Here is a 12,036-nt window from a genome sequence, read left to right as displayed (position 1 = left end):
TTTATACAGCTCCAGCTGCCAGTCCCACTGCCCAAATGGCGTATGTTTGAAGATTCCTCCCAGAGCAAAGGGGCCAGGACAGAAAGCTCTTGCTGCCATGGAGTACCCAGGCTGGCCCACCAAATCCACCCAAGAGCCAAAGGTTGCAGGCTTGCTTGGCTGGGGAGAAGGGCTACTTGCTTTATAGAGCTCCAGCTGCCAGTCCCACTGCCCAAATGGCGTACGTTTGAAGATTCCTCCCAGAGCAAAGGGGCCAGGACAGAAAGCTCTTGCTGTCCTAGAGTACCCAGGCTGGCCCACAAAATCCACTCAAGAGTCAAAGGTTGCAGGCTTGCTTGGCTGGGGAGAAGCGCTCTTGGCTTTATACAGCTCCAGCTGCCAGTGCTACAGCCCAAATGGTGTACGTTTGAAGATTCCTCCCAGAGCAAAGGGGCCAGGACAGAAAGCTCTTGCTGCCATGGAGTACCCAGGCTGGCCCACAAAATCCACCCAAGAGCCAAAGGTTGCAGGCTTGCTTGGCTGGGGAGAAGGGCTACTTGCTTTATAGAGCTCCAGCTGCCAGTCCCACGGCCCAAATGGCGTACGTTTGAAGATTCCTCCCAGAGCAAAGAGGCCAGGACAGAAATTTCTTGCTGCCATGGAGTAGCCAGGCTGACCCACCAAATGCACCAGACAGCCAAAGGTTGCAGGCTTGCTTGGCTGAGGAGAAGGGCTCGTGGCTTTATACAGCTCCAGCTGCCAGTCCCACTGCCCAAATGGCGTACGTTTGAAGATTCCTCCCAGAGCAAAGAGGCCAGGACAGAAAGCTCTTGCTGCCATGGAGTACCCATTCTGGCCCACCAAATCCACCCAAGAGTCAAAGATTGCAGGCTTGCTTAGCTGGGGAGAAGGGCTCTGGGCTTTATACAGCTCCAGCTGCCAGTCCCATTACCGAACGGGCGGATGTTTGAAGATTCCTCCCAGAGCAAAGGGGCCAGGACAGAAAGCTCTTGCTGCCATGGAGTACCCAGGCTGGCCCACCAAATCCACCCAAGAGCCAAAGGTTGCAGGCTTGCTTGGCTGGGGAGAAGGGCTACTTGCTTTATAGAGCTCCAGCTGCCAGTCCCACGGCCCAAATGGCGTACGTTTGAAGATTCCTCCCAGAGCAAAGGGGCCAGGACAGAAAGCTCTTGCTGCCATGGAGTACCCAGGCTGACCCACCAAATACACCTGAGAGCCAAAGGTTGCAGGCTTCCTTGGCTGGGGAGAAGCACTCTTGGCTTTATACAGCTCCAGCTGCCAGTCCCATTGCCGAAAGGGCGTATGTTTGAAGATTCCTCCCAGAGCAAAGGGGCCAGGACAGAAAGCTCTTTCTGTCCTAGAGTACCCAGGCTGGCCCACAAAATCCACCCAAGAGCCAAAGATTGCAGGCTTGCTTGGCTGAGGAGAAGGGCTCTTGGCTTTATACAGCTCCAGCTGCCAGTGTCAAGGCCCAAATGGCGTATGTTTGAAGATTCCTCCCAGAGCAAAGGGGCCAGGACAGAAAGCTCTTGCTGCCATGGAGTACCCAGCCTGGCCCACCAAATCCACCCAAGAGCCAAAGGTTGCAGGCTTGCTTGGCTGGGGAGAAGGGCTACTTGCTTTATAGAGCTCCAGCTGCCAGTGCCACTGCCCAAATGGCGTACGTTTGAAGATTCCTCCCAGAGCAAAGGGGCCAGGACAGAAAGCTCTTGCTGCCATGGAGTACCCAGGCTGGCCCACCAAATCCACCCAAGAGCCAAAGATTGCACGCTTGCTTAGCGGGGAGAAGCGTTCTTGGCTTCATACAGCTCCAGCTGACAGTGTCACGGCCCAAATGGCGTATGTTTGAAGATTCCTCCCAGAGCAAAGGGGCCAGGACAGAAAGCTCTTGCTGCCATGGAGTGCCCAGCCTGGCCCACAAAATCCACCCAAGAGCCAAAGGTTGCAGGCTTGCTTGGCTGAGGAGAAGGGCTCTTGGCTTTATAGAGCTCCAGCTGCCAGTGCCACTGCCCAAATGGTGTACGTTTGAGGATTCCTCCCAGAGCAAAGGGGCCAGGACAGAAAGCTCTTGCTGCCATGGAGTACCCAGGCTGGCCCACAAAATCCACCCAAGAGCCAAAGGTTGCAGGCTTGCTTGGCTGGGGAGAAGGGCTACTTGCTTTATAGAGCTCCAGCTGCCAGTCCCACTGCCCAAATGGCGTACGTTTGAAGATTCCTCCCAGAGCAAAGGGGCCAGGACAGAAAGCTCTTGCTGCCATGGAGTGCCCAGGCTGGCCCACCAAATCCACCCAAGACCCAAAGGTTGCAGGCTTCCTTGGCTGTGGAGAAGCGCTCTTGGCTTTATACAGCTCCAGCTGCCACACCCATTGCCGAAATGGTGTATGTTTGAAGATACCTCCCAGAGCAAAGGGGCCAGGACAGAAAGCTCTTGCTGCCATGGAGTACCCAGCCTGGCCCACAAAATCCACCCAAGAGCCAAAGGTTGCAGGCTTGCTTGGCTGGGGAGAAGGGCTACTTGCTTTATAGAGCTCCAGCTGCCAGTGCCACTGCCCAAATGGCGTACGTTTGAAGATTCCTCCCAGAGCAAAGGGGCCAGGACAGAAAGCTCTTGCTGCCATGGAGTACCCAGCCTGGCCCACCAAATCCACCCAAGAGCCAAAGGTTGCAGGCTTGCTTGGCTGAGGAGAAGGGCTCTTGGCTTTATACAGCTCCAGCTGCCAGTGTCACGGCCCAAATGGTGTATGTTTGAAGATTCCTCCCAGAGCAAAGGGGCCAGGACAGAAAGCTCTTGCTGCCATGGAGTACCCAGCCTGGCCCACCAAATCCACCCAAGAGCCAAAGGTTGCAGGCTTGCTTGGCTGGGGAGAAGGGCTACTTGCTTTATAGAGCTCCAGCTGCCAGTCCCACGGCCCAAATGGCGTACGTTTGAAGATTCCTCCCAGAGCAAAGGGCCCAGGACAGAAAGCTCTTGCTGCCATGGAGTACCCAGGCTGGCCCACCAAATGTACCAGAGAGCCAAAGGTTGCAGGCTTGCTTGCCTGGGGAGAAGGGCTCTTGGCTTTATACAGCTCCAGCTGCCAGTGCCACTGCCCAAATGGTGTACGTTTGAAGATTCCTCCCAGAGCAAAGGGGCCAGGACTGAAAGCTCTTGCTGCCATGGAGTACCCAGGCTGGCCCACCAAATCCACCCAAGAGCCAAAGGTTGCAAGCATGCTTGGCTGGGGAGAAGGGCTCTTAACTTTATACAGCTCGAGCTGCCAGTGTCATGGCCCAAATGGCGTATGTTTGAAGATTCCTCCCAGAGCAAAGGGGCCAGGACAGAAAGCTCTTGCTGCCATGGAGTACCCAGGCTTGCCCTCAAAATCCACCCAAGAGCCAAAGGTTGCAGGCTTGCTTGGCTGGGGAGAAGGGCTACTTGCTTTATAGAGCTCCAGCTGCCAGTCCCACGGCCCAAATGGCGTACGTTTGAAGATTCCTCCCAGAGCAAAGAGGCCAGGACAGAAAGCTCTTGCTGCCATGGAGTACCCAGGCTGACCCACCAAATGCACCAGACAGCCAAAGGTTGCAGGCTTGCTTGGCTGGGGAGAAGGGCTCTTGGCTTTATACAGCTCCAGCTGCCAGTCCCACTGCCCAAATGGCGTACGTTTGAAGATTCCTCCCAGAGCAAAGAGGCCAGGACAGAAAGCTCTTGCTGCCATGGAGTACCCATTCTGGCCCACCAAATCCACCCAAGAGTCAAAGATTGCAGGCTTGCTTGGCTGGGGAGAAGGGCTCTGGGCTTTATACAGCTCCAGCTGCCAGTCCCATTACTGAACGGGCGTATGTTTGAAGATTCCTCCCAGAGCAAAGGGGCCAGGACAGAAAACTCTTGCTGCCATGGAGTACCCAGGCTGGCCCACAAAATACACCCAAGAGCCAAAGGTTGCAGGCTTGCTTGGCTGGGGAAAAGGGCTACTTGCTTTATAGAGCTCCAGCTGCCAGTCCCATTGCCGAAATGGAGTATGTTTGAAGTTTCCTCCCAGAGTAAATGGGCCAGGACAGAAAGCTCTTGCTGCCATGGAGTACCCAGGCTGACCCACCAAATGCACCAGACAGCCAAAGGTTGCAGGCTTGCTTGGCTGGGGAGAAGGGCTCTTGGCTTTATACAGCTCCAGCTGCCAGTGCCACTGCCCAAATGGTGTACGTTTGAAGATTCCTCCCAGAGCAAAGGGGCCAGGACAGAAAGCTCTTGCTGCCATGGAGTACCCAGGCTGACCCACCAAATGTACCAGAGAGCCAAAGGTTGCAGGCTTGCTTGCCTGGGGAGAAGGGCTCTTGGCTTTATACAGCTCCAGCTGCCAGTGCCACTGCCCAAATGGTGTACGTTTGAAGATTCCTCCCAGAGCAAAGGGGCCAGGACAGAAAGCTCTTGCTGCCATGGAGTACCCAGGCTGGCCCACCAAATCCACCCAAGAGCCAAAGGTTGCAAGCATGCTTGGCTGGGGAGAAGGGCTCTTGGCTTTATACAGCTCCAGCTGCCAGTCCCATTGCTGAAATGGCGTATGTTTGAAGATTCCTCTCAGAGCAAAGGGGCCAGGACAGAAAGCTCTTGCTGCCATGGAGTACCCAGGCTTGCCCTCAAAATCCACCCAAGAGCCAAAGGTTGCAGGCTTGCTTGGCTGGGGAGAAGGGCTACTGGCTTTATACAGCTCCAGCTGCCAGTGCCACAGCCCAAATGGTGTACGTTTGAAGATTCCTCCCAGAGCAAAGGGGCCAGGACAGAAAGCTCTTGCTGCCATGGAGTACCCAGGCTGGCCCACCAAATCCACCCAAGAGCCAAAGATTGCACGCTTGCTTGGTGGGGAGAAGCGTTCTTGGCTTCATACAGCTCCAGCTGCCAGTGTCACGGCCCAAATGGCGTACGTTTGAAGATTCCTCCCAGAGCAAAGGGGCCAGGACAGAAAGCTCTTGCTGCCATGGAGTACCCAGGCTGGCCCACAAAATCCACCCAAGAGCCAAAGGTTGCAGGCTTGCTTGGCTGGGGAGAAGGGCTACTTGCTTTATAGAGCTCCAGCTGCCAGTCCCACGGCCCAAATGGCGTACGTTTGAAGATTCCTCCCAGAGCAAAGAGGCCAGGACAGAAAGCTCTTGCTGCCATGGAGTACCCAGGCTGACCCACCAAATGCACCAGACAGCCAAAGGTTGCAGACTTGCTTGGCTGGGGAGAAGGGCTCTTGGCTTTATACAGCTCCAGCTGCCAGTCCCACTGTCCAAATGGCGTACGTTTGAAGATTCCTCCCAGAGCAAAGAGGCCAGGACAGAAAGCTCTTGCTGTCATGGAGTACCCATTCTGGCCCACCAAATCCACCCAAGAGTCAAAGATTGCAGGCTTGCTTGGCTGGGGAGAAGGGCTCTGGGCTTTATACAGCTCCAGCTGCCAGTCCCATTACTGAACGGGCGTATGTTTGAAGATTCCTCCCAGAGCAAAGGGGCCAGGACAGAAAGCTCTTGCTGCCATGGAGTACCCAGCCTGGCCCACAAAATACACCCAAGAGCCAAAGGTTGCAGGCTTGCTTGGCTGGGGAAAAGGGCTACTTGCTTTATAGAGCTCCAGCTGCCAGTCCCATTGCCGAAATGGCGTATGTTTGAAGTTTCCTCCCAGAGTAAATGGGCCAGGACAGAAATCTCTTGCTGCCATGGAGTACCCAGGCTGACCCACCAAATGCACCAGACAGCCAAAGGTTGCAGGCTTGCTTGGCTGGGGAGAAGGGCTCTTGGCTTTATACAGCTACAGCTGCCAGTGCCACTGCCCAAATGGTGTACGTTTGAAGATTCCTCCCAGAGCAAAGGGCCCAGGACAGAAAGCTCTTGCTGCCATGGAGTACCCAGGCTGGCCCACCAAATGTACCAGAGAGCCAAAGGTTGCAGGCTTGCTTGCCTGGGGAGAAGGGCTCTTGGCTTTATACAGCTCCAGCTGCCAGTGCCACTGCCCAAATGGTGTACGTTTGAAGATTCCTCCCAGAGCAAAGGGGCCAGGACAGAAAGCTCTTGCTGCCATGGAGTACCCAGGCTGGCCCACCAAATCCACCCAAGAGCCAAAGATTGCACGCTTGCTTGGTGGGGAGAAGCGTTCTTGGCTTCATACAGCTCCAGCTGCCAGTGTCACGGCCCAAATGGCGTACGTTTGAAGATTCCTCCCAGAGCAAAGGGGCCAGGACAGAAAGCTCTTGCTGCCATGGAGTACCCAGGCTGGCCCACAAAATCCACCCAAGAGCCAAAGGTTGCAGGCTTGCTTGGCTGGGGAGAAGGGCTACTTGCTTTATAGAGCTCCAGCTGCCAGTCCCACGGCCCAAATGGCGTACGTTTGAAGATTCCTCCCAGGGCAAAGAGGCCAGGACAGAAAGCTCTTGCTGCCATGGAGTACCCAGGCTGACCCACCAAATGCACCAGACAGCCAAAGGTTGCAGGCTTGCTTGGCTGGGGAGAAGGGCTCTTGGCTTTATACAGCTACAGCTGCCAGTGCCACTGCCCAAATGGTGTACGTTTGAAGATTCCTCCCAGAGCAAAGGGGCCAGGACAGAAAGCTCTTGCTGCCATGGAGTACCCAGGCTGGCCCACAAAATCCACCCAAGAGCCAAAGGTTGCAGGCTTGCTTGGCTGGGGAAAAGGGCTACTTGCTTTATAGAGCTCCAGCTGCCAGTCCCATTGTCGAAATGGCGTATGTTTGAAGTTTCCTCCCAGAGTAAATGGGCCAGGACAGAAATCTCTTGCTGCCATGGAGTACCCAGGCTGACCCACCAAATGCACCAGACAGCCCAAGGTTGCAGGCTTGCTTGGCTGGGGAGAAGGGCTCTTGGCTTTATACAGCTACAGCTGCCAGTGCCACTGCCCAAATGGTGTACGTTTGAAGATTCCTCCCAGAGCAAAGGGGCCAGGACAGAAAGCTCTTGCTGCCATGGAGTACCCAGGCTGGCCCACCAAATGTACCAGAGAGCCAAAGGTTGCAGGCTTGCTTGGCTGGGGAGAAGGGCTCTTGGCTTTATACAGCTCCAGCTGCCAGTGCCACTGCCCAAATGGTGTACATTTGAAGATTCCTCCCAGAGCAAAGAGGTCAGGACAGAAAGCTCTTGCTGCCATGGAGTACCCAGGCTGGCCCACCAAATCCACCCAAGAGCCAAAGGTTGCAGGCTTGCTTGGCTGGGGAGAAGGGCTACTTGCTTTATAGAGCTCCAGCTGCCAGTGCCACTGCCCAAATGGCGTACGTTTGAAGATTCCTCCCAGAGCAAAGGGGCCAGGACAGAAAGCTCTTGCTGTCCTAGAGTACCCAGGCTGGCCCACAAAATCCACCCAAGAGCCAAAGGTTGCAGGCTTGCTTGGCTGGGGAGAAGGGCTCTTGGCTTTATACAGCTCCAGCTGCCAGTCCCATTGCCGAAAGGGCGTATGTTTGAAGATTCCTCCCAGAGCAAAGAGGCCAGGACAGAAAGCTCTTGCTGCCATGGAGTACCCAGGCTGGCCCACCAAATCCACCCAAGAGCCAAAGGTTGCAGGCTTGCTTGGCTGAGGAGAAGGGCTCTTGGCTTTATACAGCTCCAGCTGCCAGTGCCACTGCCCAAATGGTGTACGTTTGAAGATTCCTCCCAGAGCAAAGGGGCCAGGACAGAAAGCTCTTGCTGCCATGGAGTACCCAGGCTGGTCCACCAAATCCACCCAAGAGCTAAAGGTTGCAGGCTTGCTTGGCTGGGGAGAAGGGCTACTTGCTTTATAGAGCTCCAGCTGCCAGTCCCACGGCCCAAATGGCGTACGTTTGAAGATTCCTCCCAGAGCAAAGAGGTCAGGACAGAAAGCTCTTGCTGCCATGAAGTACCCAGGCTGACCCACCAAATGCACCAGACAGTCAAAGGTTGCAGGCTTGCTTGGCTGGGGAGAAGGGCTCTTGGCTTTATACAGCTCCAGCTGCCAGTCCCACGGCCCAAATGGCGTATGTTTGAAGATTCCTCCCAGAGCAAAGAGGCCAGGACAGAAAGCTCTTGCTGCCATGGAGTACCCAGGCTGGCCCACAAAATCCACCCAAGAGCCAAAGGTTGCAGGCTTGCTTGGCTGGGGAGAAGGGCTACTTGCTTTATAGAGCTCCAGCTGCCAGTCCCACGGCCCAAATGGCGTACGTTTGAAGATTCCTCCCAGAGCAAAGAGGCCAGGACAGAAAGCTCTTGCTGCCATGGAGTACCCAGGCTGACCCACCAAATGCACCAGACAGTCAAAGGTTGCAGGCTTGCTTGGCTGGGGAGAAGGGCTCTTGGCTTTATACAGCTCCAGCTGCTAGTCCCACTGCCCAAATGGCGTACGTTTGAAGATTCCTCCCAGAGCAAAGAGGCCAGGACAGAAAGCTCTTGCTGCCATGGAGTACCCATTCTGGCCCACCAAATCCACCCAAGAGTCAAAGATTGCAGGCTTGATTGGCTGGGGAGAAGGGCTCTGGGCTTTATACAGCTCCAGCTGCCAGTCCCATTACTGAACGGGCGTATGTTTGAAGATTCCTCCCAGAGCAAAGGGGCCAGGACAGAAAGCTCTTGCTGCCATGGAGTACCCAGGCTGGCCCACCAAATGTACCAGAGAGCCAAAGGTTGCAGGCTTGCTTGGCTGAGGAGAAGGGCTCTTGGCTTTATACAGCTCCAGCTACCAGTGCCACTGCCCAAATGGCGTACGTTTGAAGATTCCTCCCAGAGCAAAGGGGCCAGGACAGAAAGCTCTTGCTGTCCTAGAGTACCCAGGCTGGCCCACAAAATCCACCCAAGAGCCAAAGGTTGCAGGCTTGCTTGGCTGGGGAGAAGGGCTCTTGGCTTTATACAGCTCCAGCTGCCAGTCCCATTGCCGAAAGGGCGTATGTTTGAAGATTCCTTCCAGAGCAAAGAGGCCAGGACAGAAAGCTCTTGCTGCCATGGAGTACCCAGGCTGGCCCACCAAATCCACCCAAGAGCCAAAGGTTGCAGGCTTGCTTGGCTGAGGAGAAGGGCTCTTGCCTTTATACAGCTCCAGCTGCCAGTGCCACTGCCCAAATGGTGTACGTTTGAAGATTCCTCCCAGAGCAAAGGGGCCAGGACAGAAAGCTCTTGCTGCCATGGAGTACCCAGGCTGGCCCACAAAATCCACCCGAGAGCCAAAGGTTGCAGGCTTGCTTGGCTGGGGAGAAGGGCTACTTGCTTTATAGAGCTCCAGCTGCCAGTCCCAAGGCCCAAATGGCGTACGTTTGAAGATTCCTCCCAGAGCAAAGGGGCCAGGACAGAAAGCTCTTGCTGCCATGGAGTACCCAGGCTGGCCCACAAAATCCACCCAAGAGCCAAAGGTTGCACGCTTGCTTGGCTGGGGAAAACGGCTACTTGCTTTATAGAGCTCCAGCTGCCAGTCCCATTGCCGAAATGGCGTATGTTTGAAGTTTCCTCCCAGAGTAAATGGGCCAGGACAGAAAGCTCTTGCTGCCATGGAGTACCCAGGCTGACCCACCAAATGCACCAGACAGCCAAAGGTTGCAGGCTTGCTTGCCTGGGGAGAAGGGCTCTTGGCTTTATACAGCTACAGCTGCCAGTGCCACTGCCCAAATGGTGTACGTTTGAAGATTCCTCCCAGAGCAAAGGTGCCAGGACAGAAAGCTCTTGCTGCCATGGAGTACCCAGGCTGGCCCACCAAATGTACCAGAGAGCCAAAGGTTGCAGGCTTGCTTGCCGGGGGAGAAGGGCTCTTGGCTTTATACAGCTCCAGCTGTCAGTGCCACAGCCCAAATGGTGTACGTTTGAAGATTGCTCCCAGAGCAAAGGGGCCAGGACAGAAAGCTCTTGCTGCCATGGAGTACCCAGGCTGGCCCACCAAATCCACCCAAGAGCCAAAGATTGCACGCTTGCTTGGTGGGGAGAAGCGTTCTTGGCTTCATACAGCTCCAGCTGCCAGTGTCACGGCCCAAATGGCGTACGTTTGAAGATTCCTCCCAGAGCAAAGGGGCCAGGACAGAAAGCTCTTGCTGCCATGGAGTACCCAGGCTGGCCCACAAAATCCACCCAAGAGCCAAAGGTTGCAGGCTTGCTTGGCTGGGGAGAAGGGCTACTTGCTTTATAGAGCTCCAGCTGCCAGTCCCACGGCCCAAATGGCGTACGTTTGAAGATTCCTCCCAGGGCAAAGAGGCCAGGACAGAAAGCTCTTGCTGCCATGGAGTACCCAGGCTGACCCACCAAATGCACCAGACAGCCAAAGGTTGCAGGCTTGCTTGGCTGGGGAGAAGGGCTCTTGGCTTTATACAGCTCCAGCTGCCAGTCCCACTGCCCAAATGGCGTACGTTTGAAGATTCCTCCCAGAGCAAAGAGGCCAGGACAGAAAGCTCTTGCTGCCATGGAGTACCCATTCTGGCCCACCAAATCCACCCAAGAGTCAAAGATTGCAGGCTTGCTTGGCTGGGGAGAAGGGCTCTGGGCTTTATACAGCTCCAGCTGCCAGTCCCATTACTGAACGGGCGTATGTTTGAAGATTCCTCCCAGAGCAAAGGGGCCAGGACAGAAAGCTCTTGCTGCCATGGAGTACCCAGGCTGGCCCACAAAATCCACCCAAGAGCCAAAGGTTGCAGGCTTGCTTGGCTGGGGAAAAGGGCTACTTGCTTTATAGAGCTCCAGCTGCCAGTCCCATTGCCGAAATGGCGTATGTTTGAAGTTTCCTCCCAGAGTAAATGGGCCAGGACAGAAATCTCTTGCTGCCATGGAGTACCCAGGCTGACCCACCAAATGCACCAGACAGCCCAAGGTTGCAGGCTTGCTTGGCTGGGGAGAAGGGCTCTTGGCTTTATACAGCTACAGCTGCCAGTGCCACTGCCCAAATGGTGTACGTTTGAAGATTCCTCCCAGAGCAAAGGGGCCAGGACAGAAAGCTCTTGCTGCCATGGAGTACCCAGGCTGGCCCACCAAATGTACCAGAGAGCCAAAGGTTGCAGGCTTGCTTGGCTGGGGAGAAGGGCTCTTGGCTTTATACAGCTCCAGCTGCCAGTGTCACTGCCCAAATGGTGTACATTTGAAGATTCCTCCCAGAGCAAAGAGGTCAGGACAGAAAGCTCTTGCTGCCATGGAGTACCCAGGCTGGCCCACCAAATCCACCCAAGAGCCAAAGGTTGCAGGCTTGCTTGGCTGGGGAGAAGGGCTACTTGCTTTATAGAGCTCCAGCTGCAAGTGCCACGGCCCAAATGGCGTACGTTTGAAGATTCCTCCCAGAGCAAAGAGGCCAGGACAGAAAGCTCTTGCTGCCATGGAGTACCCAGGCTGACCCACCAAATGCACCAGACAGCCAAAGGTTGCAGGCTTGCTTGGCTGGGGAGAAGGGCTCTTGGCTTTATACAGCTCCAGCTGCCAGTCCCACTGCCCAAATGGCGTACGTTTGAAGATTCCTCCCAGAGCAAAGAGGCCAGGACAGAAAGCTCTTGCTGCCATGGAGTACCCATTCTGGCCCACCAAATCCACCCAAGAGTCAAAGATTGCAGGCTTGCTTGGCTGGGGAGAAGGGCTCTGGGCTTTATACAGCTCCAGCTGCCAGTCCCATTACTGAACGGGCGTATGTTTGAAGATTCCTCCCAGAGCAAAGGGGCCAGGACAGAAAGCTCTTGCTGCCATGGAGTACCCAGGCTGGCCCACAAAATCCACCCAAGAGCCAAAGGTTGCAGGCTTGCTTGGCTGGGGAAAAGGGCTACTTGCTTTATAGAGCTCCAGCTGCCAGTCCCATTGCCGAAATGGCGTATGTTTGAAGTTTCCTCCCAGAGTAAATGGGCCAGGACAGAAATCTCTTGCTGCCATGGAGTACCCAGGCTGACCCACCAAATGCACCAGACAGTCCAAGGTTGCAGGCTTGCTTGGCTGGGGAGAAGGGCTCTTGGCTTTATACAGCTACAGCTGCCAGTGCCACTGCCCAAATGGTGTACGTTTGAAGATTCCTCCCAGAGCAAAGGGGCCAGGACAGAAAGCTCTTGCTGCCATGGAGTACCCAGGCTGGCCCACCAAATGTACCAGAGAGCCAAAGGTTGCAGGCTTGCTTGGC

At 55.3% G+C, this 12,036-nt stretch overlaps 1 protein-coding gene across 1 annotated transcript in view; it reads left to right on the top strand.

The window, feature by feature from the left end:
• The window catches only part of LOC127478541 (uncharacterized), a 90,386-nt gene that overhangs the window by 40,133 nt on the left and 38,217 nt on the right, over positions 1 to 12,036 (top strand). The window contains exon 2 of the mRNA XM_051804414.1: positions 1,942 to 2,121. Within this exon, the coding sequence (XP_051660374.1) occupies positions 1,942 to 2,121 (180 nt within the window). The remainder of the gene's footprint in view (positions 1 to 1,941; positions 2,122 to 12,036) is intronic.

The sequence above is a fragment of the Manacus candei genome, unplaced genomic scaffold (genome assembly GCF_025592945.1).
Source record: "Manacus candei isolate 608988 ecotype Guabito, Panama unplaced genomic scaffold, ASM2559294v1 h1tg000060l, whole genome shotgun sequence".
Lineage (NCBI taxonomy): Eukaryota > Metazoa > Chordata > Aves > Passeriformes > Pipridae > Manacus > Manacus candei.
The sequence above is the reverse complement of the archived record's forward strand: the minus strand, read 5'-3'. Positions and strand labels throughout refer to the sequence as shown.